Below are 25,478 nucleotides of genomic sequence, written 5' to 3' on the forward strand. Positions count from 1 at the left end.
AAATGAGCTTGTTGACAAAAAATGCCAGGTAGAACTATTTGAACATGTGATTATGCTTTTAAAATGAAAATTTATTTTCAGTGCATAGGTAGCAACTTCAACACCACAGACAGAAAATCAATTATAATTTTTGCTAGTACAGCTAAAATATTATCTGCTGCTACTAATTTGTTTCTGTTCCACAACTGCTGTCTTCCCTCTGTTTTTTTATTAAGTCATCAATGGGGACAGAAATTCTGATATTGAAGCCTGAGAGTGTTAATATCCTTCTTTCTCTCTCCTGCTATCTACTTCCGTGTTTGTCTGCTGTTACAGTAGCACGGTTGAAACATCTGCTTCTATTCTTGTTTGTATTTAAGCCATTTAATTTTTGTCATGTTTTAGGCATCATCCTCTCCAGCAAGCTCTTATGCAAGTGAACGTTCTTTACTTTTGCTATAAATTGCTTTGTTAAAGTTTAAGTATATACTGGATCTGAAAGATCTGCATTTTACAGATCTCCCAAATACCTTCTGCTGAAGTTCTTCTCCACACATCTTAAAATGCTGCTGTAAACAAGCTACATAGAGAACTCGGTTGTTGGATGGTCCTTAGATTTCAAGTTGTTTCAGGTATTTCCTTATCTGTAACTTGTTCTGGTCGGTTGTTTCAGAGAATTTCAGGAAAGATGTTCTCTCTCCCATGTAGGGTCAGTCCAAATAGGTGAATCCCTTTGCTTTCCAATCCTAAATGAATAGTCCGCTTCCATCTCCTGAGTGTGAAGAGCAGGGTGCATTGAGAAAAGTTGAGCCCTGATTTGGGCATGGAGCCCCTCCAGATGTGTCAGTCGACACTGGTGCGTTGTGGTATGTGAGGATGGAAAGTGTTACTTGCCTGGGAAATGTGTACACATGTGTATTGAAGTGAATATTTTAGGATTGAGGGGTTTTTTTAGGCCCTTGAACAGTGTAAATGAGCCCTGTGTTTTGTTTGCCCATGTATCTGTTGCAGCTTCTGAAGAATCTCTTTGGGATAATGGGGTGGGCTACAAGAAGAGTCACAGCAACAAACCTCTCGCAGTGCAGCTGAGGGTGGAACTGTAACTACATTTGATTTGTTTTCAGTAAGGATTCCTTTTTCTGCTTTCCCATCTTCATGCTGCCTTTTTAGAGACGTCACAATGTTTGCCCCATTGTGTCCTTTGCAAAGTGGTTGTACAATGCAGTCAAGGGCTAATAGGTTTATCTCACATTTTAAAAGACCTATCAGGTGTTATTAAGAATGTGCCTGCCCTCTTAGTTCACTGCAATTTTATTGTGTGTTCGTGGTTTGAGTCTACAGAAAACTTCGTGATTGCAGTTAGGCAAAAAGTGAAGAATAACGTGATGATTAGGCAGAGGTCAATTACAGGAAGGTGTGTGTCAGTGCAGTGAGTAGTGAATGCAAAGTGAGTATGAACGGAGAGCTCCCTTGAAACACCTGCAAATGTGCTGCTGCTTGGAAACAGAACTACAGGACAATTTTCTGAGGCGATAGATACCACCGCGGGGTAGTATTTAATCTATTTCTGTAGGGCATCAGCTTCAACTGGTTGACTCTGAATTGCTACACGGTAGCTAATTAATCATATAATTTGCTGTCATGTTACTAGGTGAACCTCTATCCTGGTAGCAGCATGGATTTGAGGTAATGGTTTCCTAATGATGGAAATAGCTGTAATAGCCCTGGCCCTTGTGGTTGACTTCAACTTTCCTCTGGTTGCTTTTAGAGAAGTCTTTTATATAAGGTTACTCTTAATGAGAGCTCTGTCTGCTAATATAGATAGTTTTACTTACAGCTGTAAGTATTAATGTGGCTGAGTCCCATTCTCTTCTTTATGCAGTATATTTTTAATTAGAACACCCTACTACAATAATACATGGCTGTATATTGTACTTGTGTTTGATATCAAACTATTCTGTAGCCTTTACTCTGATGGTTTTTAATTGGGTATGGGTTTTCACTTGTGCTGTCACCAGACCTTTTCCTGGGAAAATACAGAGCTTTCTGTTGAGTGGAATACTTCAGAAGTTTTGCCTAGAGAGTTTTTAGTCAAAAAATTATTGACCTGTTTTTCAGAAGAAACAAGAAGCTTGGCCAGTGTAACTATGTAATGTGAACAGCCATCTCGAGAAAAGGAAAAATACAAACAGTAAGTTCAAAACAAGAAGAAACCACAGAAGTAACCTTGCCTTAAAATACGCTATCATTCATTTCTATATTTAACATTTTGTCTGTGTGCAGGGGATGTCTTTAGTCAGTGTAAGAATCTAATTAAATCTCCTCATGGTAACGATTCGTAGCTGACCCTCTTTTTATTGGAGCATCTTATTAGAATACTAAACCACTCCCTGCTGAGAGGTGCTGTCGCTGACAGGCAGGCGAGACACTTTGGCTGCTGATTAGAAAAGGCTGGGCAGGCTGGTGTTGTTTTCAGAGTCTGCAAGAAATCTCTTGCTGTCCTTTCTGTGTAGCAGAACTTTCGAGACGCTGTTTGGCCGAGTCAGAGTTCTCACTTGTGACCATGTACAGACTCATCGGGTGTTGGATTTTTTTGTGCCGCTCATTCACATTACAGAGGGCAATCTGTCTTTTTTTTTTTTTTTTTTTTTCTTGTTTAATTGAGGACTGTGAATGCACAAAGACTTCTTTTCCATTAGAGGTTATCTGACAGTATGGCATTTCTTTGGCTAGCCAGCTTGACATTCTTAAAGGAACTTGCTTTTAACAAGCTTTCAGCTCAATATTCATGAAGTGGATGCTCAGAATTAGGGAGACATATCTAGGAACAAAGCTAGGCAGTGTTACAAATCATGTTTGTATTTACCAAAAGAGATCTTAATTCCTTGTTTTTCACTTATGCACTCTTCTCTGTGAGTAGACTTACATAAACAGAATTGTATTATTTTTTAATAGGCTGTACGTTTCTCCCTGTTAGCACTGGACACAGGAGTTCGAAAGAAGTTATTGTACTTAATTACATTTAGCATAAAAGATGCTTTATGTTTTACTTTTTAGGGAAGCTCTGCAGGTGATGTAAAAAGGTGCAGGTAGAAGAATGTAATTCTGAACAGAACTGTATTTGCTTACCATGGTGCTGCTTTGGCTTTCGTCCAGGCTCGAGCCCTGTGAAGTACTTCTAACTCTGCTCAACCTGTTCTGCACGGTGGAGGAACACAGGCAAAGCGGAGACTCTAGCCTTTAAAAAGCCACAGTGAACATAAACCCTGTCTAATCTCCACTGTGGTCACACACACCCCCTTGTGTGTGAGGGAAAATAACATCAGAGGAAAAAGGATCAAATGGCCAAAAAGGTGCAGTGAATATCTGCCATGGCTTTGCTGGGATGTCCAGACTGTTTGGCCAGCCCACACTAGCTGCCATGATAAGCTCTTCCCGTTAACCAACTCTGTTGTTTTCTTCTGCTGATGATGGTGATTAAAGAGACAAATTTTTCAGAGAACTTGCTTAAGGCAGTTAGCCTTCCTCTCCCCCACTGACTTTAAGTGGAAGTCACGCAATTAATTTCCATGAGCCCTATAAAATCCAAGCTAAGGAACAACTTGTCATGTTGGAGGAAGAATTGAGGAAACCATATTTTTTTAGAAAATAATATTTTGAAGGGCTTCTTGCCACAAAGTGTTTGTACTGCGAGAGTCATGAATTTAAGTGCCTAATGGCAGCTTCTATGTGTAGTTTTCATCCTGGAGTGTAAAGATGACCTTGAAAGAGTCTTTTGATAAACCTCTGAATTTTAAGATAGATACTTCACCTCTGTAGTATTACAGGCAGATTGAAATACTTGAGCGTAATCCTGAAGAGAGGAAAAAAAGAACTAATTATGAAATTCCCTCAAGAAATCTTAGAAAGGAGGTGACCACAGAAGTTGAAATGGTAAAAGTTTGTGTAATAAATTGTACTGGGCTGTACAAGCAATCATTTGTTAAGAGTATTTAATATTTTCTTGTGTTTTCTTCACCTTTACTTCCCTCTTAATTACAGCAGAACAAATTGATCTGAAGTGTCCTTAAAGGTAATATCAAGTATGCTAAGTACCCTTAGAACTGGTGCTGTTAGAACTTCTCTGTTTTCACCATAGTTTAGGATTTCAATACAGCACTAGATCTTGAAGTGTGTGGTCTTTTTGAGTGGCTGCTTGAAGCCAATCAATGAGGCCTAAAGTTTGAGTCTTTAATCCCTTGCTCTGTGTATTCCAACATCTTGTTCTATAATAACATAATTTTAAAGGAAGAAATTAGGTACCTGTGAGGACTTGGATTAAATGACTGAAGCCATATTTTTAAATGCCTTTATGTCCATGATGGGGTTTTTTTGGTTGTGCTTTTTGTTTTGCTTAATTGCCCCTTCGGGCACTTTTGTTATCTGAGTATGCTTAGATGTGAGCATGGTCACAAGCTTTAGAAATCTCCTTTCAAAATGCAAGAGGCCAGTGTCGATTCTAAGGTAAGAGCACCTCATCTTAGCTTGGATCTGTAGGAATGAAACCATTTTGCGTAGAATTTGAGTATCTTCATGCCAGTAACTTTTAACAGGTCAGGAAGCATTAGATATGGTAGAGTCAATAACTGTGCAACACACCCCATGTATTAAATAATGAAAGCTGAAGCTCGGGTATGTGCACTGGTGCCTGCATTAGATGCATGACAGAGACAATAAGTGTGCGTAGGTTTAGCTAAAGTTAAAAGACACACATATGTTAAGGATGAGAAATTCCAGGGAGGGCTTTGCAGAGTACTGCACCATTGGGAATTTCAAGAAGTTTGAAAACGACGTGATACTGCCTGCGTGTCATTAGAATGGGATTTAAGTAGGGGACACGTTTGTGAAAAGCAGAACATGTCAAGGCTTTGGTTAAGTTACCGAAGTACTTAGCTGATATCAACAAAACCTGTCTTACCAAATGATCCACTCTGCTCTCCTGTTCTGATATATTAGCCGCTCCCCAGAGGGTTTTATCCTTATGTCTCCCTTCCTCTGATCCTCTGAAATTCGTATTGCTTTCACTGAGTTCTGGGACTTGATGTGCCTCGCACGAACGGTCACTAGGATGCTTCCAGCAGTGCTTTTCATATGGTCAAGCACAGTGTGTGAAAAGGTCTAACTGAGCACAACGTGGTTGTTTCCTATTCATCAATCTCTCCACCCAGAGGTAAAATCTCACTGCTCTTGATAGGTATAGAATACATAATAGGTATCATGCATCATCTGTTGCTTTCCATCAGAGGTAAGTACTGTAATTTCTGCTCTGTTGAGGGAGAAATAAAGCACAAAGAAAGTAACTGAGATGACTCTGCTATTGAAGTAATTCTTCAATAGCAGAGCTGAAAATAACATGTTGTAAAATACTGAACTCTAGCTTTAGAAGGATGAATTCAGGCATGACAGCGTGGAGTAGTGTGTAGCATCAGGATCCCACCAGGCAGCCAGTCCACACAATGGGACTGTTCCCATCTGCAGGGAACCCCACGTGCTGTGTTTGGGAATCTGGCTGGGCAGGTGGGCTGAAAACCAGCCCAGCCCCTCGTCTTCTCTGGAAGCAAGACTGACTCAATGTACTGGTTTGAGTCCTTTCTCAGAGCATCGTCTGGAGTTTGCTGAACATCAGGATGTCACAACTCAATCTTCTCTCTGTCGCTGCATGGCTGACTAGGGAGAGCAGAGTGGTGGGTTCACCTTACGGCACAGACCCAAGCAACCTCGGATGAGCTCTGCTGAACTAAAGGTGGTGCGGAGGGTGGGGACTAACCCTCTCTCCCATGGGGGAGCACTGTGTGTATCTTGTGCAAGCAGTTTTCTGTGTAGGCCAGCTGGATCTCTTGGCTTGCATTTCTCCTGAGGACCTTTACTGTATGGAAATGTGTGTGCACATGCAAATTCAGGCTAACAGGTGAGGCCCAAATCGTGTGACATGTTAAGCGTAATTCAAGCACCATCTTTATAGATAAACACAGAGGTTAATTCCGATTCTCATCCAGGCCCCTGAAAAATCACTGTTGTTGGCATTTATTATTGGGCTGTGGAGCAACACCTGGTTTCATGAAGAAGTGGAAATATAAACAATAGATATGTGCTGTGCGGTATTTCTTTTGGAATTCCGTTTCTACTGATGCTGCATAGTTAGGGAGGGCTGTTGTTCCTCTTGAGGTATGTATAAAGGGGTTAATGTTTTCCAGAAAGCACAGACTAGTAACAGGCTCAGACAAGATCCTGGTGATGACTGTAAAATAGATGCATGCTTGTTTTGTTAACCAGCTTTCACACATTCTAATATCCATATTCCTGTCTTGATTACTGCTGTGAATTAAAGGCATTTTGAAGAGCGTTCCACTGTGTACAAAGAAGGGTATTTCAACAATTTAATAAAATGTCTATGGGCAGTGGACTGCGAGGTCTCTATTAGTAACTTAAAGTTTTCCTTATTAAAGTTACCCTTTTTAAGGTGGTGCACCGGATTTCAGATAAACAGATGTCTTTTTGCTCTGTCTCAGAAAACAAACTATGCACTGGCAAACTGTCTGTTTTCAGAATGACTGAAAGAGGTGTACATATTTAACTTAAATGTGCAGATGTCTGGACACTGATTCAGGGGCAGGTTTGCATTTCATGAGCATTCAGCGTGGGAACCTGCATGCAGCTGTAGCGTCACTGTCAGCTCATGCCTTCGAGGACATTCCTCGCAGGTTTGCACTACGTCTCTTATCAATGGATTTGCAGTAGCACTGCAGAAGGCAGAATTTTGTTGTATAAACAATGCAGTATAAGTAACACCTTTTACCATAAAACGATATTTTACTTTTGTAATAGAATGACCCCAGTGTACCGTATTCCTGGCCCATGACGTGTGGTCCCAGCAGGAATTGTGCTGGCACATGGTGTGCAGCCATGCAAGGAGCTGAATCATTAAGGCAGTTTAGATTTAAACGAATACATTTTTCTTCTATTATATTTTTTTTTTAAGCCAGCTCAGTTTTGTGATCCAGCACAGCTGAGGGGGCTGCACGCCGCAGCCAGCGGGAGGGGATGTGTCAGTGCCTTCTGTCACTATTGGTGCTGAAGACTGAAAGTTGTTGAATCACAGCCTTAGGTTTCTAAATGTCTTTGTCAATCCAACCCTTAAACACTCTGTCTTGGCTTCTAGAGAACTGTCCAAATGACTTCACATGCATCCTCAAGTGCTGTACCAGGTTTGGCCTTTTGTGAGTGAGAAGTGCAGATGGTTAAGTGTTTGGTACTGCTATATGTGCATATGCTTGTGAAGCAGACCACCCTGTGTTTATATGTAAACACTTCTAGACTATTTAAGCACATAACTTAATCTTTTACATTCAGTCAATAATGAGATGTAATTCCTTTATGACCGAAATAACATCTCTAGCAAAGTTGAAAACGAGCTTACTTGCAAGAATAAATGGAAAGCTGCTGCCTTTTAGATCTGGAGTTGAATCTTTCTCCATCGCAGGGGCAGTCGAGCGTGGATCTTAGCAAATTTGTTCCTTGGGACCTTTGTCCAAGTTATATTAGCAAATTTGTTCCTTACAATCTATACATTCTGGCTTGCGTCTTCCCACAGCTGTGGATTCATGTTACCAAGATACTTTAGTGCCAAAACTCCCTCATGCTGATCATATGTTGTAGCCACAAGACTGATGGACTGCGTGTAATTTGATAGACTCAGGTTTGACCCTTCTGCTTTGGTCTTGAAGTCAGTAAGTCATTTGAGAAAGGTACCATTTCTCCTTTGTAACGTATCATGAATAAAGATTTCACAGCAGGAAGGGAGGCTTTGCAGGAATAGCAGAAGAGTGAGTTAGTGTGCAGATGAGAGAGGAACAGAAGGAAACAAGAAGAGCCAGGAGGAGCCTGGCTGGAATCTTCCACCAACAGAAAGTTTAAAGTTGGCTGAGGAAACGGAGAGGAAGAAACCACTGGAGCAGTTTGTTCAGAAAGGACAAGAGGACAGTGTTAACAACTGTAAGACAAGACAGCCTGGCAAGGAAGCGTGTAGCTGGAGGAGGAGTTGCTCAAAACAAGTGAGTGATCTTAATACTGGAGTCAAGGCAACGTGAGCACTTCTACAGAGTCTCTAGAGAAGAAAAGAGCAAAAGCCTGAAGTAACAGTAAAAAAAACCAAAACAACAAAGCCTGTGGAATTTAGGGAAGAGGCAGAGACATCTCAGATTGATGTATGAATGTCACGGATTGTGCCAGCTGCAATTTAGTCATGAGACTTGAAGGCGCTTTCTCAGCGTGAGAGTTGTTGAATTTCTTTTCACACTCTGTGCTGCCGATCCAAGCAGGAAGTGTCATGTCACAAAATCTGGCAGGGGTCACTGTTTTAATGACTATTGTTAATTGATGCTTCTGAAAAGCCTTCCATCAACTTGAATTTGCTACCTGCAGAGACTTGCTCAGCGGGTAGCTGAATCGAATTGAAACTTTAATTCATTGATTAATAAATCACGCTAAAACTGTGACTACCTTGCATGGTGTAAAATATAATACTTCTCTAATCAGATTGTCTCTTTATAAAATCTATAATATTTAAAATGATGCGGCTGCTAAAAGCTTGAAGTTGTGTATTGAGTCTGAATCTGCAGAAATAGCTGTTCCATCAGAGCGCAAGTAGGCTCTTTGCACCCATGCCTTTATTAGCAAACGCTGCATCTGCCAGCAAGAGTCTGCAGGGCCAGCCCATGCTTCTGAAATATCATACATGTGAAATGAGATTATTTGCTGTGGTGAAAATAGCAACTGAAAGCCAAAAAAACCCCATTAATCTGGGAGCAAGTAAATGCTGTGCCTGTGAGAGAAGGGGTGGAGAGTTTTCCCTATTGCTCTCCAGAATATCACAAATCCAGATTTGACAGAGTCAGAGTTTCTCTTCATCTCATGTGTGCTGTTTTCCACTGAGTGTATAGGAAAGATTACACTCTTTCGTGTTACAAATATGTGGTTTTTCTCTCTTTCTCGGTCTTCCCTGGATGGTTTACCATTTTTTTTTTTTTCTTCCACAAGACTTCCTCAGAAAATTATTATTAATAGTTATATTTCTAATCTTTAAATTGTTGTATTGAGTGGAAAAAATGAACAACATAGAAATTAAACACTGTGGGATAAATGCTATTTAAATCTTGCCTAAGCTGTTAAACATTGCACAAACGCTGGATTGCTGGATCTAATCCAGTAAAGATAAAAAAAAATAAAAAGGAGAGGTCACATTAGAGAGCTGAGCCATCTGTCCAGTGTGGAACTGAAAGGCATTTCTAATGAATTATTTTTCTATATTACTGTCTTTGGGGGGGGCCTTTGTGTGTATCAGAGAGAAGTTACAAGACCATTTCTCTACAAAGATGGTTCCTGAATTATTTCTACTTCATCAACCTGATGTTTTAATATGAAACTTCTTGTTTAGCATTTTGCATAACTAATTAGTCCCTTATAAACAGTATTTTCTAATCAGCTTCAAAAGCATCTTCTATCCCAGGTGTTGTATGGACTGGAGGATAAGTCCTTCATGCTTATTGGGAAAACAGCGCAATTCTGCTGCTGCGTTCTAGTGTTGATTTTTCTGCGTCTTCATAACAAGGCTTCACTTGGAGTATAAAATTCCAGATTAATTTTAGTCTTTGCTAAATCATGAAGTAGGTTGTTGTGGTTTGGCTTTTGCAGTATTATTGTAGCATATTTGTAGAAAAAGTATTCTACATTAAAATAAAAATAAGGATTTATAGTGTGGACAGTGTTGGAGAGCATCTGATGTCAGGGCTGATCCTGCTGTCAGGGTTTGGTGCACATTCAGGTGAACCCCTGAATAGTACTGTTTACCATTTTTAAAGTAAAGATTTTCTGTCAAAAACACTGTTTTAAAGCCTTCTTAAAACTTATGATTCTGTGTCATGACGGAGAGAAGGACGTGGGAAAAATGGGAGAAGGAAGTTGGCACAAAGCTACTATTTTAAAATCCTCCCTCTGACCGGTAAATTACGTTTGCAAAATTGTTTTAGTATTTGATGCAATTTAATGATCAGAAGTCCTGTCAGTTGAATCTGTTGTTCTTTTCTGACCAGGATGCATAAGGATCTGGATTAGGACACAGGAATAAAGTTACTTGAAGCTTTTTTGAATAGAATGAGACTAACTTAGGATGTTGCAATTATGAAGTGTTAATGTATTGTCTTTTGAGGGTAAGAAGAATAAGACGTAAGTTCCCTCTATAGAGAGTTTAAATAGTTTGCTGTAATTGAAAGTGTAGACTGCTGGGTATGATCTTTGCAGTTGTTTTCTGTCTGGCTTTGGACCTTCTTGAGTGTTTTTCTATGGTAGAGGAGCTGTGGGGAAGAAGTTTGGTTAGACACTCCATCTAACCCTTTATGGGTGGAACAATGCCTGTTCTAGGACAAGAGGGGAAGCTCCGACCATATAAGTTCAGCTCATATTTAATTCTGGGAGTTCCATGAAATTTCTTTTCCTTAGATTAAGGTATGATAAATGTTTGAGCACATCTATTTCCATTTGCTTTTCTTTATTTCTCCTGAGTGTGTAAATGTGCATTCCAGCCAGCATCTCTCTGTAAGGAGGAGAAAAATGAGATGTGTTAAGTACGTGAAAAGTTAGAAATGCTTATTGGCAAATTAAAATGAGACTGTTCTCCATTCTGAAGTGCTACGCTTCTCTGAGGCTGTGTAAGAGGTTCTGTAACGTAAATAGGAACTATCATATTTTTGAGCTAAAACTGATTGGACGGAGATGTGTAAATTGTAACTCTGCTTATTTTGGCACTAAATTAATTTCAGTTCTGTAAAATAAGTTCCAGACAGCAGCTTTTTCTCTGACCCTCTTTCCAGACAGCCGCAGAAGTGTACCTTATCTTGTCTTTATCATATGTTCTTCAGTTTCCTCTAAAGTCGTCACCAGTTACACTTTTACAGTACTTTGCTGCATCTGATTTATCATATCATTCCCTTCACAAGATGGTTTACCAGATGTCCTCTCTGAAGGGCATATCTAGAGAAGAATTTTGCCTTAGATTAGCTTGTTTGTCATTTTATATTTGAGGCCGCCATGTAGTCAGGCTAATTTAGTAATTATATATGCATCTTTGATGAATCCTCCTGTTCTCATGAGTCCTCAGGAAATCCTGATGTCTACTTAAAAAAGGCAAAGGGGCAAAACAATGATCTGCACATCAGTGCTCTTTTGCCATAGTGGGCGTGGATTTTCTCTGACATCATCTTGACTGAGAACAGAAGGAAAAGGCTGCTGAGTGGATGATCCCGATAGAGTTGCTGAGTCCTCGCCAGAGCAAAACATTAGATTTCCCTGAGTTCACGCTTTTAATTTTCTTTTTTTGTCAACTGACTTGTGAAGACTGGTACAAAACTAAGAGGCTTCTAAACCCAGAGTATCTTAGGAACTCATCATAAAGTTCTTTCAGGAGCTGGTTAATATGAATTAGAAGATTTTGGTTCTGCTCTATATGTGATTTCACTTGAAGGGAAGACTTTTTCACAAGCTCTCTGAATTCTCTGTTCTGCTTTTTACTGCTCAGGTAGTAGAAGGTGGCGGTTGGCGTGGAGTCATGTTTTAAGGCGCATGGTCAAGATAGCTTTTACATTTAAAAAATAGTCAGATGGAAGAAAGAGTTGAAGAATTGGTTACCTCCAACCAGCTTGGATCACACTTTCAAATAATAAACGTATATGTCCCCTGGGACTTTCCTGAAGGACCTAAGCAGATTAAATGCCCAAGTCCATAAGTTGTTTATGTGACTTAAAATTAGTTGAATTTTCCGCCCTTACTGCGTATGGACTGTGCCGGTGTGTAAGCAGCCCTTGCTTTATGCAACTTCGTATTTTGATAGGTTTTAACTTATTACTGCGCAAAGCATGAAAAATTAGAAAACTTAAGTTACGCAATAACTTCTCTTTCACCGTGCTAAGGAAGTTCTTGGCTTATGGGTGTTTTGACTTTTGCTTATCAGCATGCAAGCTGTTAATGAGTCATTCAAGTGAATGGGGAAACTTTTCTGCACAACTAGAAGTACGGATTAAGATTTTTATGTAGGATTGTCATAACTAATTCCATTCTTTTGTTACTTCTAAAAGCGGGCTGACTTTACCAACTGTGCAAATGTAGCTTTTTTATTTTTTTTATTTTTCTGATTATTTTTAATCCCTTGCAAAATAATAACTGGAGCATAGCACTTATTGGTATTAGGATATTTTTAGCAACTAACATTAGGACTGAATAACTTTGAAAAATTTAACATTTTTTTGCCTTCATTTAAGCAGGAAAATAATTAGATTTTAAAGGGAATTTTTTTCAGTTTTACTGTTAATGTAACTGGGACAACTGGTTTTTCCAAAGTCTTTTTTTTGCAGCATGTATGTGGGCTAGCATGAAAACTGTTTTATCAATGCATTCATTCATGGTTGAGTGATCGAGTTGCAGAGTTTGTAGATGCAGATGATAATGAGGTAGTGGTGCCCCTCCGTGCTGCATACTTGGGGAGAATCAAAAGTGATGCTGGAGGACAGATAGATGCGGGTGCTGGAGACTGTCACATCAACTCTGCTAAAGCCAATACTGGGCATTTTAATGTGTCCAGAGGAATGACGATGTGAAGCATGCCTGTGGGATGGAGCAATGTATCCTGGGAAACAGAGTCTCTGAAAGGAAGTTTTCCCAGTTCCTGGGTGTCAGTTCTTGATACGATACCAGGGAACAAAGACAAACGTGAGCCAGCTCGCTTTGGTGTGCATAAGCGGAGGTATTCTACCCTGCAGAAAGGATGGTGTTTACCTCTGTGTTTGATCACCCCAGAGAAACTCGTGGAACGTGAAGCCAGTTGAACCAATTTAAATCAATCACCAATGCGTGAAATAAATTTGAAAGATTCAGAATAAATAAAACCTCCTGTGAACAGTTCGAAGACTTCGAGAAAATCTCTATTTGTTTACTTTATCCTAGAGAGAGTAAGGAGGTGACAACCGATGAATTCCTACCTTAGAAAGATAATTTTGATAATGTATCCTTCCACCCCTAGAGGCTAAAGGATAGAAATACAATGGCAGGAGTTTGGAACTGAAATATTTGGTCTAAAAATTAAGCGGGTGTGTTTTTTTAAGGGCAGAGTAATTAATTTTCAAAACAACTTAGGGCTTTGGTATGTTTCCTCATATCAATAACTTTTTTAATTATGCTTGCATGCATTTTTAAAGAATTTGAGAATGAGAAATTAATTCAGGCAAATCCTGTGGACGTTGTTCAAAAGGAGTAATAATGCAAGTCTGTGGCAAGGAGCATGCGTGGTAATTCTGTTGTTTTGGTTTGTTCGGTAGATATGTTGATGATGTGATCAATCGGATTGACAGAATGTTTCCTGAAATGTCTATCCAGCTCTCCCGGCCAAACGGAACCTCTGCAATGCTTTTGGTAAGTTGGATAATTTAATCTCTTGAGATTAATTTCTTCATGGATTGAATTACTGTCCAGAAAACACAAGTTATTAAACATATTTTTATTCAGAACTGTACTACGCTTCATTCACCACAGCAACACTGGATCTTCCTTGCTCTTAGGCAAATGAGCGATAGGAAGAATTTCACTTTTAAATGACAGATCTGTTGATTTTTATTGTTAGATACGGTTGTAGAAATATGAGTGCAATCTCAAATATTCACAGCAGTCCTTGCCATGAGTGAGTCTTAATCATGACAATTAAGAAGGGAAAGAGTGGTGGGAGGAAGAAAAGGAGGAGGAAATGAATGTGATTTAAATTTGTTGAGATTATTCTTGGGTCAGTGCATTTCTGCTATATGATGGACTTAAGAATTTGCCTTTGAAGTAAATGAGCAGTAAAGGCTGGATTAGAGATAAACAAGTCCAATACATTCAACTTATTTCTACCTGACCAAGCAAGATTTCATTCCAGAGGAACCTATTGTTCACATCAATTTTCACGGGCAGCTGTTGTGCTTATAGTAAGAGTTTCTAAAGCTTTCACTCTGAGACAGTAACTTGGAAGTAGAGTCATGGCTTTTGGATGCTGATTTTCCTTTTGTAGAATGAAAGACAGAAGTCACATCTTTTGCCAGATTTTAAATAAGACTAGAAAATACACTGTATGTGCAGGTGAGGACTAAATAAATATTTTTCCACTTCAGATTTCTCATAGCGTTTCCCTTTTTTTCTTGACTTTCTCACCTGTGCTATTACTTGGCGGTAGCAACATCCGAGTATATTTCTTGTTTCTAAGCAAATGGTAAATTGTGTCTGAAAATCAGATATTTTGTCAAAACAAAATTGTTGACTCAATGCAAATTAATGGTGGGATCACTCCTTAGACTTTATATAGCTTTTAGAGTTTGTTGACTTTAAAATATTATTATGGTTAGATTTTTGCCTGTATTTTTTTTCAAGGCTTCTGTTAATTTCTCTATGGAAAGTATAACTGTGAATATGTTTAGTTTTAGTTAATCAACTCTGTAACATCCCATTATTAATTTCCGTTCAACCTCCCCAATTTTGCAAGAGATTAACTGAGTCAGAGGTTAAAATAAACAGCTGGCATTAAAACATTTATTCTGCAATTGTTGGATTCACCAAGTGGAACAATATATTCCAGAAAAGAATTGAATTCATCATTACAGTCTTAAGAAACTATAAGTCAGGGAAGCTTTTGTATTTTTCCTTAAGCTGACTTCATGTTTAACTCTTTTGCCGTGTCTGGTTTTACTTCCTTACTTTGAAACCCTTTCCATTCTTTTAGACCCCCCCTCTTTGCGTATTGTAAGTGTATTCCACTTCTAAGAGCTTTCTGAGGCCAGAAAATATATGACACCTTGCAAGATTCAGGCACAATTAGGTAAATTATCTTGGATGTGACTGATTAGGAATAAGGGAGATTGGAAGAACGAGAACTGTAAAAGAAGCCCCTTTTACAAGCAGTAGTAAATCAGTGAATTCCATGTCAAAATCAAGGTCATTACTGTTGCTACAAGGCAGCAGCCCAGTATTGAACTAGTGTTATGCATATTTTCCTTGGATCAGAGATCAAAATGATTGTTTTTAAAGTATTTTTGTGTGTGATTGTGTGATGGGTTTATCATTTTTTCTTTTAGGCAGGTTTTCCCTCTTTCCCATCTGTCTCAGTTGATGTTGCCAATACGGCACTTTCCATCTGGCCCCGACTGCTACAAAAGCTTTTGCTGTTTTCAGCCCTGAATCGTTCAGTGGAAGGTGCTGCAGGATGGGCAGTGTGAAGAGCACCTCCCCCAGAAGAAGGAAGGCTTCTCCAGTACTTGTGATTTCTCACTCTGAACTTCTCCCAAGTTAGATACAGAGTTGCTCCCTTGCAGCAGCGCTGTTTGCCGTGATACCGTGGGATTTGGATAATGCCTATTTTAGTTAAAAACACTTCATGGCCATACTGTTTGCCTGGAATTAATTAACTTACTATAATCTCAACCATTTCCATCTTTGGACTGTTCATATCTTACCTGCCACTGCTTAGGAGGGCCTCTGACACGGAGGTCTGGTTGTTATATTGAAGCATCTTTAAACATAGTCATTCCATTGACCAGCAAAAGCATCTATTCATCTGCGAAGGTGAGGGTAAACAATGTGTGTATTTTAAGGTGTGCAAATGATTGAAAGGAGATGGGGAAAAAGGGGAAGGGGAGCACCTGTGAGATTCTCTGAAGTTTCAGAAGGACTAGAGACTGCCAAATACATCGGTTTTAATTTTCATTAAAATAAAAGCCCCGATGCCCAGGTTTCAGCCCCAACCATGCAACTTCATGTGCACATGGAAATCATTTTATGTCCTTAGCAGCAGAGGTGGGATTTTCACGGTCTAAGGTTCAGCCAGTGTTTCAACAGGAATAATTATCAGCCGTGTGAGCTGGCTGGTCTGATTCTTCTGGCGCGTGCCTTTGTGTTAAGCTAAGTTCTTCCTGACAGCTTTCACACAAGCTGAGAACTTTCAGCAAAGAAAAAAATGAACTATTCCTGAGAGCATAAATGCTCTGTCTTGAAAGGTTGCTACCTCCTACTCCTTTGAGGTTACCGTTTCCTCCAGACAATAAGGAGGGGTTTTGTACTTTAGATTTATACACAGCAATTGCACCTCATTAGGCTGGATTTATGCTACACAGACCAAACACATAAATAATTGAAGCCTTCCAGAGCTGTGTGAAATCCTCAGCTGATTTTAAAAGCAGTTTATCATCGCATTTCAAGGTGCTGTTTAATCCCAATCTTCACTAGTGATTTTTCAATTAATCTTTTAATCGCAGTATGCGTAAAAAAGACTAAACATAGAATTATATCGGCTTTAATAACAGTGTTATGCAAAATTAATTGCCAGCAGCAGCAGAGGGAACTGCAGAGTCCTTAAGGTTTTTGTGAGATTTTGCTCGTTGAATGCCAGGAATTGTACCAAGATAAACCTCATCTTGTATGTTAAGAAAACATTCATTGTTTTTTAATTAATGAAAAATACCTAGATTTTTTGCTTGTTTTGAATGATCAGTTGTATTCCTAGATATACGTTATTTTTCTAACAGAAGAACTTGGTGGTGTGATTACTGAATGATTGCTCCACATGCCTTGTTTCTGTTATCATTCGGAATGCTTTTTTCAGTGTGAAACAGTTAATTCCTGTGTAGAATCAATTCATTCATTAATATCAGAAATATTTTAGAGAACAGTAACCATTATCCACACTTTTCTAGTTGACAGATGTAACTTCCTTAGGGTCATGTACCGAGCCAGCCCTAGTCAGGAGTAGAAACCAATTTTCCAGTTTCTTCATCTGGAAACTACTTTGTCTTTTAAATCACTCATCATCCCATTCTTTGTAAAGCTGTAGGAAAGCACCACTATAGAAGATACAAACTCTGGGTAGATATTTTTACAGATAATTGAATAGTTTTCTGTAATTTGAGTTGTTTGTAAAGAATAATGACATATGTAACTAACTTCAAATTTCGGAAATCAAAACCGTTTCTGCTGGACCAAAGCTTATGGCAGAAATGATTTCTTCTTTTCACGGATTTTTGATGATAAATTAATTTTATAACTTTATACTGATGCCTAGATTTATTCTCAGTCTTTCACATAGAAATATGAAACATGTTTTTATACAATTTTATTTATCCTCCGTAAAGTCAGACGCATTTGCATTTCAACTTTCAAGTCTTGTTCCAAGCATTTTTAAACAGTCACTTTGTATGGGAATGGGCTGTATTAATAGGCAAGACATCTGCTCACTGAAATAGAATCGTTTCTTGTGTCTCCTTTTTGTTCATCAGTGTTTTACATGAAATTGTTATTATTTTCTGTTGGAAAAATGGATTCTGAAATTTATTCTTTGCCCGGGAAGAAAGGCCACCAAACTAATTTTTGTTCAAGAGACCCTGACCTTGAAGAACTGGGGAGGGAGGGAAATTTGCTAAGCGATGTGAAGTTAGTATTGATGTCCTACTTGATAGGAAACAATTTAATGGTGTTTTTCTCAAACCAATTCCTTTTCTCCAGTTGCTTAGCAGTGTGAACGCTCCTCCTCACCAGTTGGGTGGTACATTAGGAAATCAGCGTGCAGGAGGCACCGAGTGGAGGTTGGCAGGTTTGTGATTGCGGTCTAGGCCTGATGATCGTGTTTGGTAGCTCAGGCACCTAATTTTAGACCTATATGATTGAACGTTAATTTAGGGATTTAGTCTCTTGGAGACACAGGCTGGGTTGTTTGAGGTTCTTGTATGTGAGCTGGATCTTGAGGAATCACTTCCGAGCTTCGTGTGGGACCGTTGTGACTATGGTGATTTCACGGTTTGTAACTTAATGTTGAGAAGCAGCATTGAAAAAGCACTCGGGGTCCATTTCATTGTCTGTAGCAATGCAGAAGTAACACTTCCCGAAGCGTGATTGGCCATGGGCAAAATCTGTCTTTTAGTCTTTGAACGATATTCTGTGCCAGTTTGTTGACTTTAGTAAGAGAAGATCTCCTGTTGCCATGGGAGAGGATCCCTGACCCTTCCCTTATATGGTGAAATCATATAAAGTCCTTCATTTATGTTGATTTTTTATCATGGACTATTGCAATTAGGTTAGATTAATGAAAGGTAAATTCCAGCCCTTACATAAAAAAAGAGATGCTTGTAAAAAACCTAATTAGTATGTTTGTTTATTTAGACTCTAATGGCTTAATTGCATCTTATCTTGCTATTTACAAATAGGCATCATTAAAGAATAACGAGCGTGTGTGGGAAAGCACAGCATTCAAACCAGCAGATGAGACATCGGGGAAAAAAAGAGCTAGTTGAAAGTCTGGGTGGGTTTTCTTTATTTTTAATATAAAACCTTATTTTTCCATTTATATGTATACGATGTCCAGGCATTGTAGTGATTAATAAGATAGACACGCGAGTGGACGGATAGGCTTATGGCTGTTGGATGGCAAGGAGCAGCTCTGGCCTTTTCCTGGAAATCCGTACAGCTTGGTTACATCTCGATTACTTTGATGGTGCCTCATTGCTTTCTAACATGAATAAAAAGAGCCTAAAAATTGGTGCTCCTTTTTACACAAGCGGGGAGGCACCCATGTTAGCTTAAAGTAGTGTTTTCTTTCTTTAAGCTCTGCATTGCAGAGCATCTGCAGCTCAAACCAGCAGCAAATTCCCTGGGATGCTGAGAGGAAATCTGAAGCTTCAGGAAATTTTTGCAAAGTGTTGGTGCTTGGTGTTGTCAGCATACGTTTTCCTAATATAAATCTCGTAAATAAATAAGAAGAAAGAACATTCGTTAATGAATTTTTTTTAATTGTTTACAAAAGGGTTCTTCATGTGGTATCCGTGTCGCTGAGGAAGCAAAATTAAAGGAGGGGATTTCAAGCTGTTTCCTCTAGGCAGAATTCTGGCATGAGAAATTAATTTTGATCGTTTTCATTTTGTAGACTAATTTTGACCTTGATTCTGACTTATTTGGAGAGATAACTTACTTCTTTTCCGATCATAATTAATTTTCATCGATGTCGGGTGGTGCTTTGAGCAACCTGATCCAGTGGGAGGTGGCATTGCCCACTGCAGGGCATTGGAACTGAATGGGCTTTAAGGTCCCTTCCAACCCAAACCATTCTATGATTCTATGTTAAATATGAACTTTTTTTAGCTGTCTTACAAGATATTATTTAAGCCATTCTCACTGATACCGTGTTCCCCTCCCCCTTTCTTGGCACACAGTGCCTGTCATCTGCTCTTTGAGAATTATCTTGGTGATAGACAAAATATTTTTAAACCTGGGGTATTTCAAGAAGATTTTTATTTTATATATATTTGTCAGAAAAGCTGCATAATATTGCAGATTTCAATCAGCTGCCTGTCCTACCTTCTTCTGGAACTTGCCATTTTAGGAAACAGGATTTATGAATAACTTAACTGTCTGAATTTAGTATATTTTAGTTAAAAGGAAGCTAGAAGTACATTGTTATTACACAGACCAAAACAGAAGCTACAGAAGTATTTAACTTGCAACTGTTCCATTTTCAGCTCACAGAACTGTGGGGCATATTTTTTCATTCATATTAATTGAATTTTAAAGTGACCTTGTACATGTATTGATTTGAATTAAAATTTTCTACATCAAGGACGAGTTGGCATATATCCTTCAGGCGAAATATTAAAAAGCCAAGTGCTGTCTTAACAGGATATCGACAGAAGAAGTTGAAATTTAATAGGAAAGGTTGGCTTAGAAAGGAAATTGTTGCCATTTTGTCACAATTGAAAGGTGTCTTTTCTGTATAATGGAAGAAGTTTCAGTTGATACCTGTGGAAATGCAGGGGCATTTTAGTGGCCATTAAACAGAGACCATCTGGGTGAGTCTTGACCTCCAGAAGGAGAGACCTGCACAACTGGAGCTTGGAATAGAACTATCAAGTTACATTTTTACCAGAGCCATTAGGTTTTTATTGCCTTTCTCCAGCAGATCTGTAGGGACACAGTTGTATGACTATAGGTGCAAATTATATTCCATACACAGATCTTTTCTGGCCATGGACCCCAGTTAGCTGGGCTGAGCAGGCATTGAAAGAAAATGATTTGCTGGAAAACATGATTTGTAAAATATGCTTGAGGTGAACAAAAACATTAAGTCCCAAAAACGGATACAAGTCTTGATTATTAGAGGAAAAAACAAAGGGTATCCCATTTGTTGTGTACAATAGGGAATGTGCTTTACCCTGAAAATAGCTGTGGAGCATACTTTTGGCTTCCAAATTGAACAGCATCCTCCAGTCTAGAGACAGGCTGTTGTTCATTCTTTGTGCTACTAGCCTCATTCTTTCAGTGCTGTTAGAATGATGAACTATAATTTCTCTGAGCTACATGTAGTTCTCAAAAATTTCTGCTTTTGTCAGACTTAACTAACGATACAGTCCTGTAAAAATCATCGGAAAGTCTTGAGCTCCCTTCCAGCCAGTGTAAAATCTACAGGAACCTATGTCAAAACAACAGTGGCATAAAATCGGAAGGCTCGCTGTTTTAGTACTAGTGCGAACCCAGCCAAAGCTGCAATGTATTCAGTCATTCATTTGTGCTACTACAGTGCCTGCGTGCCCCTGCTCCTGGAGAGGACCTGCTTGCACAAATGGTTGTCCTAGTTGAGGTTGCAACAGGAGTGTCTTCCTCAGGCAGCTCACGGTCTTAGGTACCCATCCCAAGAGCCCCTTCCACGTGTGGGAGACAGCGTAACCCCACTTGTTTGACAGTCAAGCAAGTGGCTACCGTCCCAAACTGGTCTGCAGAATTTGACCTTTCAGTGTTGCGTGATGGATGATAGCTGAGGTCTGGGTAGCTGTGATGGATTCTGAAAGGGTGAAGTGAATCATTGGAAAGGAGTGAAAACAGATGACTTAGGAAAAGGCAATGAGCTAATGCAGAAGTATTTTTTAAAGCTTTTGTCCAGATAAACCTTGTGGGGAGGTTCGTGGCCAGCAGTCAGTTTATTCAAGCAAGCTGGAGTGCCAAAATTGGGATTTTTCAGCTCTTTATGTTGTTCGTTGTTCACTCTGAGGATTTTCAGGAACATCCCAAACAGGCTTCAAATCAACTTCATCTAATTTTTTTCCACCTGGCAGCAATGTGGGTTATCATGAATGCAGAACAGAAGAGAAGAGGAAAGGAGTGAATGCCCACTATAGTGTGTGAAGGCAATGGAGATAGAAAATATTATACATAAGGCTGGGTCAGGCTGTTTATAGGGCAGCCTTTTTGCTCTCCCATTAAGATTTCTTTTCTTTTTTGTTTCAAATTTCTTCTTTTCCTCATTTTAATTTTGGGTAAATGGTTGCTATTAGGTTACATGTATATCGTTCATGCCTAGTGTGAAGCTTTAAGAGTCAGTTCTCTCAGTAGACCTCTATCCTAGCAAAATGCCAATCTTACTAAGGTGGGAAAATAAATAAAAACCTGCTTTCTCCAAATGCGCTGACAGCTTTTTTTGAAGTGATTCCATTTCCTCATCTTAGCAACTAAACTATCTGATTCCAGTGGGTGATTAGCGTTACAGTTCATGGCACCTCTGGGTGATGACTTTGTATATAACTCGGTTGCTACAGCGGTGAGTGCTGAAATAACTGTGCCAGTTGACTTAATTTGCAGACCAGCTAAGTCTTATTACGGAGGATCCCAGTAAGATACTACATTTAGACCCAAAGTCACAGTTCCTGATACCATGATATGGTCGTCTGTCACTGCCTGAGAACACGAGACAGTTCCATACATGTTCAGAAAATCCCAACCTATTGTAAGAAGGTAGGAACCAGAAAAAGCCGTTCATGTTGTGTGTACAACTTGAGCCTTGATACAAGTTACCCTAATTTAGGCTGTAACACTTTTCTTCAAAAATTTAACCATTCTTCTGACCTGCTTTTTCTTTTCATATTCTTGCAAAATAATGCCTAGCAGCCTGTCTCCTTGAATTCTGTCGCTGACTCTTTTTTTTCCCCCCTCTCTCTTGCTGTCAGCTTGCTCTTCCCTGTTGTTTAGACTTCTCTCCTGGAGTTGCTTTCTCCATGTCCCATGCCAAAGAGATGTCATCAGTTCCTTTCAGGATTTGTAACTGTCTGCCATACAGTGATGGAGTAAGCAGAATTTAGAGTAGTTTGGGTAACTTTTCTGCAAAGTCCTGCGTCATCATCTCATTCCTAACACCTTTTACCCTCCTAACAGAATCACAGAATCACAAGGTTGGAAAGGACCCATTGGATCATCGAGTCCAACCATTCCTAACACTCCCTAAACCATGTCCCTAAGCACTTCATCCAACAGTTCCTTAAACACCTCCAGGGAAGGCGACTCGACCACCTCCCTGGGCAGCCTGTTCCAGTAACCCTCTGTCAGCAGCATGGTCCCTGCATCAACTTTGAGATGGAATCTTTGTGCCAGATTTTCTGTCTTCCCCCTTGCAGGAGGAAACATCTTGGCACCTCAGAGCTGATTCACCTGTTAGTCTCTTAGTCAGCATTGAGTTGAGGTCACTCCTGTTGAACCAAGGTGGTAGGTAGGAGTCATTAGCAGGAGTTAAAAAGGAGAAACATGTAACAAACCAGTGAAGATGCATATTGACAGTCTTTGCGTGTGGATTTGTCTGCCGAGGTTAGCAGCAAAACCACAATTGTTCTAGCATGTGTTGATCTGTACCGGATGAAGCGTTGGAGCATAGGCAATGGAAAATGAGCCACTGCTGGTTGGGAAGTAGTAAAATGAACTAATTGCTTCTTTTTTTATCTCACTTTTATGCTTTTGTGGATGAGGAGAAACTGTAATAATCTCTGTATAACAAACCACACAGAATTACAGTTAGACACACAGCTATATTGAAATGCAAGTTCATCTTTGAAATGTAAATTGATTTTTAGATTAAAATGCCTTCATTATCACACTTTTGTCAATAATACAAACTTAGGCTTATTTCTGTTGTTATGCTCTAACTGGCCCTATATATTTTCTATTTTACTAATTTTATTCTTTCCAATTTACTGACTCCATAGAAGAAAATTAAACCTTTGACAATGTAACATTTTTACTTTTTAACCATAGTTTCCTTTTAAATAATTTTACATTTTTATTGGACCTAAAATGTTTTCCGTTAAAGTCATGGCATGCTTTTAACAGCTGGCATTGGAAGAGTCTGATTCGTCTTTAAAATTATTTCTCACTAGGTGGACTTGTATTGGAGAATATCAAATACACTGAAAATAATCACATTTGCTCATTGTTTTTGACAAGTTATTGAGTTGCGGTGTTAATAAACTTGAGGGTTGCTTGGCAGTGTCATGTCTACACAAGGGAATTCTGTGAATTCATACATTTTCAGTTGCAAATGAATGTTTGTTCTGCACTTTATAGTCTGTCTCTTCTTGTAACACATGCAGTATTTTTAGGTCTTTTATTTTGGTCTGTCTATAAAATATTGAAAACAAAAATTGCATCAACTTAAGCTGTTAACTTGATGGTCTTGTGAATTCAGACACCATCCACTCTCCTTCAGCTTGTTTTTGTCTGTCTCTTGTTCTTTACAGGTTACCTTGGGAAAAGTGCTAAAAGTGATAGTGGTGATGCGGAGCCTTTTCATTGACCGGACAATAGTGAAAGGGTACAATGAGAATGTCTACACTGAAGATGGCAAGGTAGGTTATTGTATATCCAGCAACATTGGGTTTTATTTTTACCTGTTATTTAAATGACAGGGAACAGGAATCCCATCACAAGTATGCTGGAAACATAAAACTGTCAAAAGACTGATGATGTTTTGCACAATGCTCAAGTTTAAATTTATCGTGCGTTGCTTGGATTTTTCATACCCAAACGTCAGGCTTCTTTCTAAGCTCTGAAGCCTGTACTTGAATTTCTAATTCATCACCTTAGACCCCAGTTGTCTCGTTAATAACGCCTACTGAGAAAACATTTTTTTTTTCAGTGTACCAGAGCATCAATAGCCCAAGGTTCAGATTTCTCTTTTTTGAGAGCCATTGGGAAATCTTGGGCTAGTTTTGTGCTCAACCTTATAAATGCAACAGTGTGAATCGTTGGTCGGTATTCGTCAATAATTTGCTCGTCAGTAACAGCGCGTCTCGAACAGCAGCTATTACAGCAAGCATTATCTGTTTCCACAAGTGATTTGTTTTATGAACAATTCACCCTGCTTGAACCCTCAAATTTCTTCTGACTGCACACTCTCCATATGGCTCTCTTTAGCACATCAGGAGATGTTAATGGGACCTGACGGCCTTCAGCTCAGCTTGTTTCTCTTCCAGGGTGGAATGGTCTCTCTTACCGAGACATCCGCCAAGACTCTTCCTTTGCCAGTAACAGTACTAAATACCTCCATGTTTCACGTTTTCTCTCTGGAGCTTTCTCTTCCGATTATGAAGCCCATTAAAATAAAAAGTTCATTATATCAAGATGAGTACTTGGCACCCATAGGCCATGTTATAATGAGGTGAGACTTTTTTCCCTTTCAAAAGTGATAACTGTGTTGTAGCGCACAGAAGCGCGTTGAGTACTGACCCAGAGTTCAGCAGCTCTGAGTCTGAACCCTCCGGTCCCTAGAAAAGGCGAGGAGCTGATCTGCTGAAGGAAATAGTGCAGCTGTATTTCCCAGGTGGGAGATTCACACTGCGAGGGTGGGGAATTGGCCTAAGAAGTAGTAAAATAAAAATTGCCTGATTTTGATTTGCATTATTCAGATAAGCAGCTTTAAATACCACTTTGCTGCAGAAGCAGCTGCACCGTACTCCGTGCATATTAGCATAGAAATACAGACTTACGGCCCCAGTCGTTCTTCACCCCAAGTTCTGCTCGGAAGTGAAATGATCGTCTGCCTAAAGAGCAGTGACAGTGCTTGATGGATTCCTGTGTCACACTTCATTTGGGTGGGCTCATTTTCTCTGATGAATCCAGTTTCCTTTGAAGCTCCCTCAAAATACAATAATGCTATATGTGCTGAAAAGCTAAGTAAAAGAGCTCCTTTGTGAAACTCAGCATCTGGCATTGGACGTCTGTTTAGCTCAAGGTTAACTCTCTCAAGAGCCGCATACCATTGCTCTGTCGTCGTTTGCTGCAACGGGAGAGCGAGACTTGCCAAGACCAGGTTTGGGCACAAGGCACTAACCTTTGTCTGGTGTCAGTGGGGAGCAGTTCAGCTTCTCCAGAGCATCGGTGCTACCACCTGGCTTACTTTCTTGCTTTAAGCCAGTATGCAGGGGAGTCTGTTTTCTACCGATTTAGCTTTCTGTGTCCAAAGCCGAGCTATGTGACTGCTCCCATGAGGCTGTGTGATCCCGTGACCTTTACGTGGCAGTTTGCTGTTCCGTTGGGGCATCCCAGGGCTTTCACAAACTTGATGGTCTGCCTTTTAGGTGTAAATAGGAACGTTTTAT

At 39.5% G+C, this 25,478-nt stretch overlaps 1 protein-coding gene across 1 annotated transcript in view; it reads left to right on the forward strand.

Annotated features, from left to right (window-relative positions):
• Window positions 1-25,478, forward strand: part of MED27 (mediator complex subunit 27) — an 87,282-nt gene that overhangs the window by 44,679 nt on the left and 17,125 nt on the right. Inside the window, exons 4-5 of the mRNA XM_009569485.2 lie at window positions 13,380-13,473; window positions 23,619-23,726. Coding sequence (XP_009567780.1) covers window positions 13,380-13,473; window positions 23,619-23,726 — 202 coding nt within the window. The remainder of the gene's footprint in view (window positions 1-13,379; window positions 13,474-23,618; window positions 23,727-25,478) is intronic.

Source organism: Cuculus canorus, chromosome 19 (assembly GCF_017976375.1).
Source record: "Cuculus canorus isolate bCucCan1 chromosome 19, bCucCan1.pri, whole genome shotgun sequence".
In the NCBI taxonomy this organism is placed as follows: domain Eukaryota; kingdom Metazoa; phylum Chordata; class Aves; order Cuculiformes; family Cuculidae; genus Cuculus; species Cuculus canorus.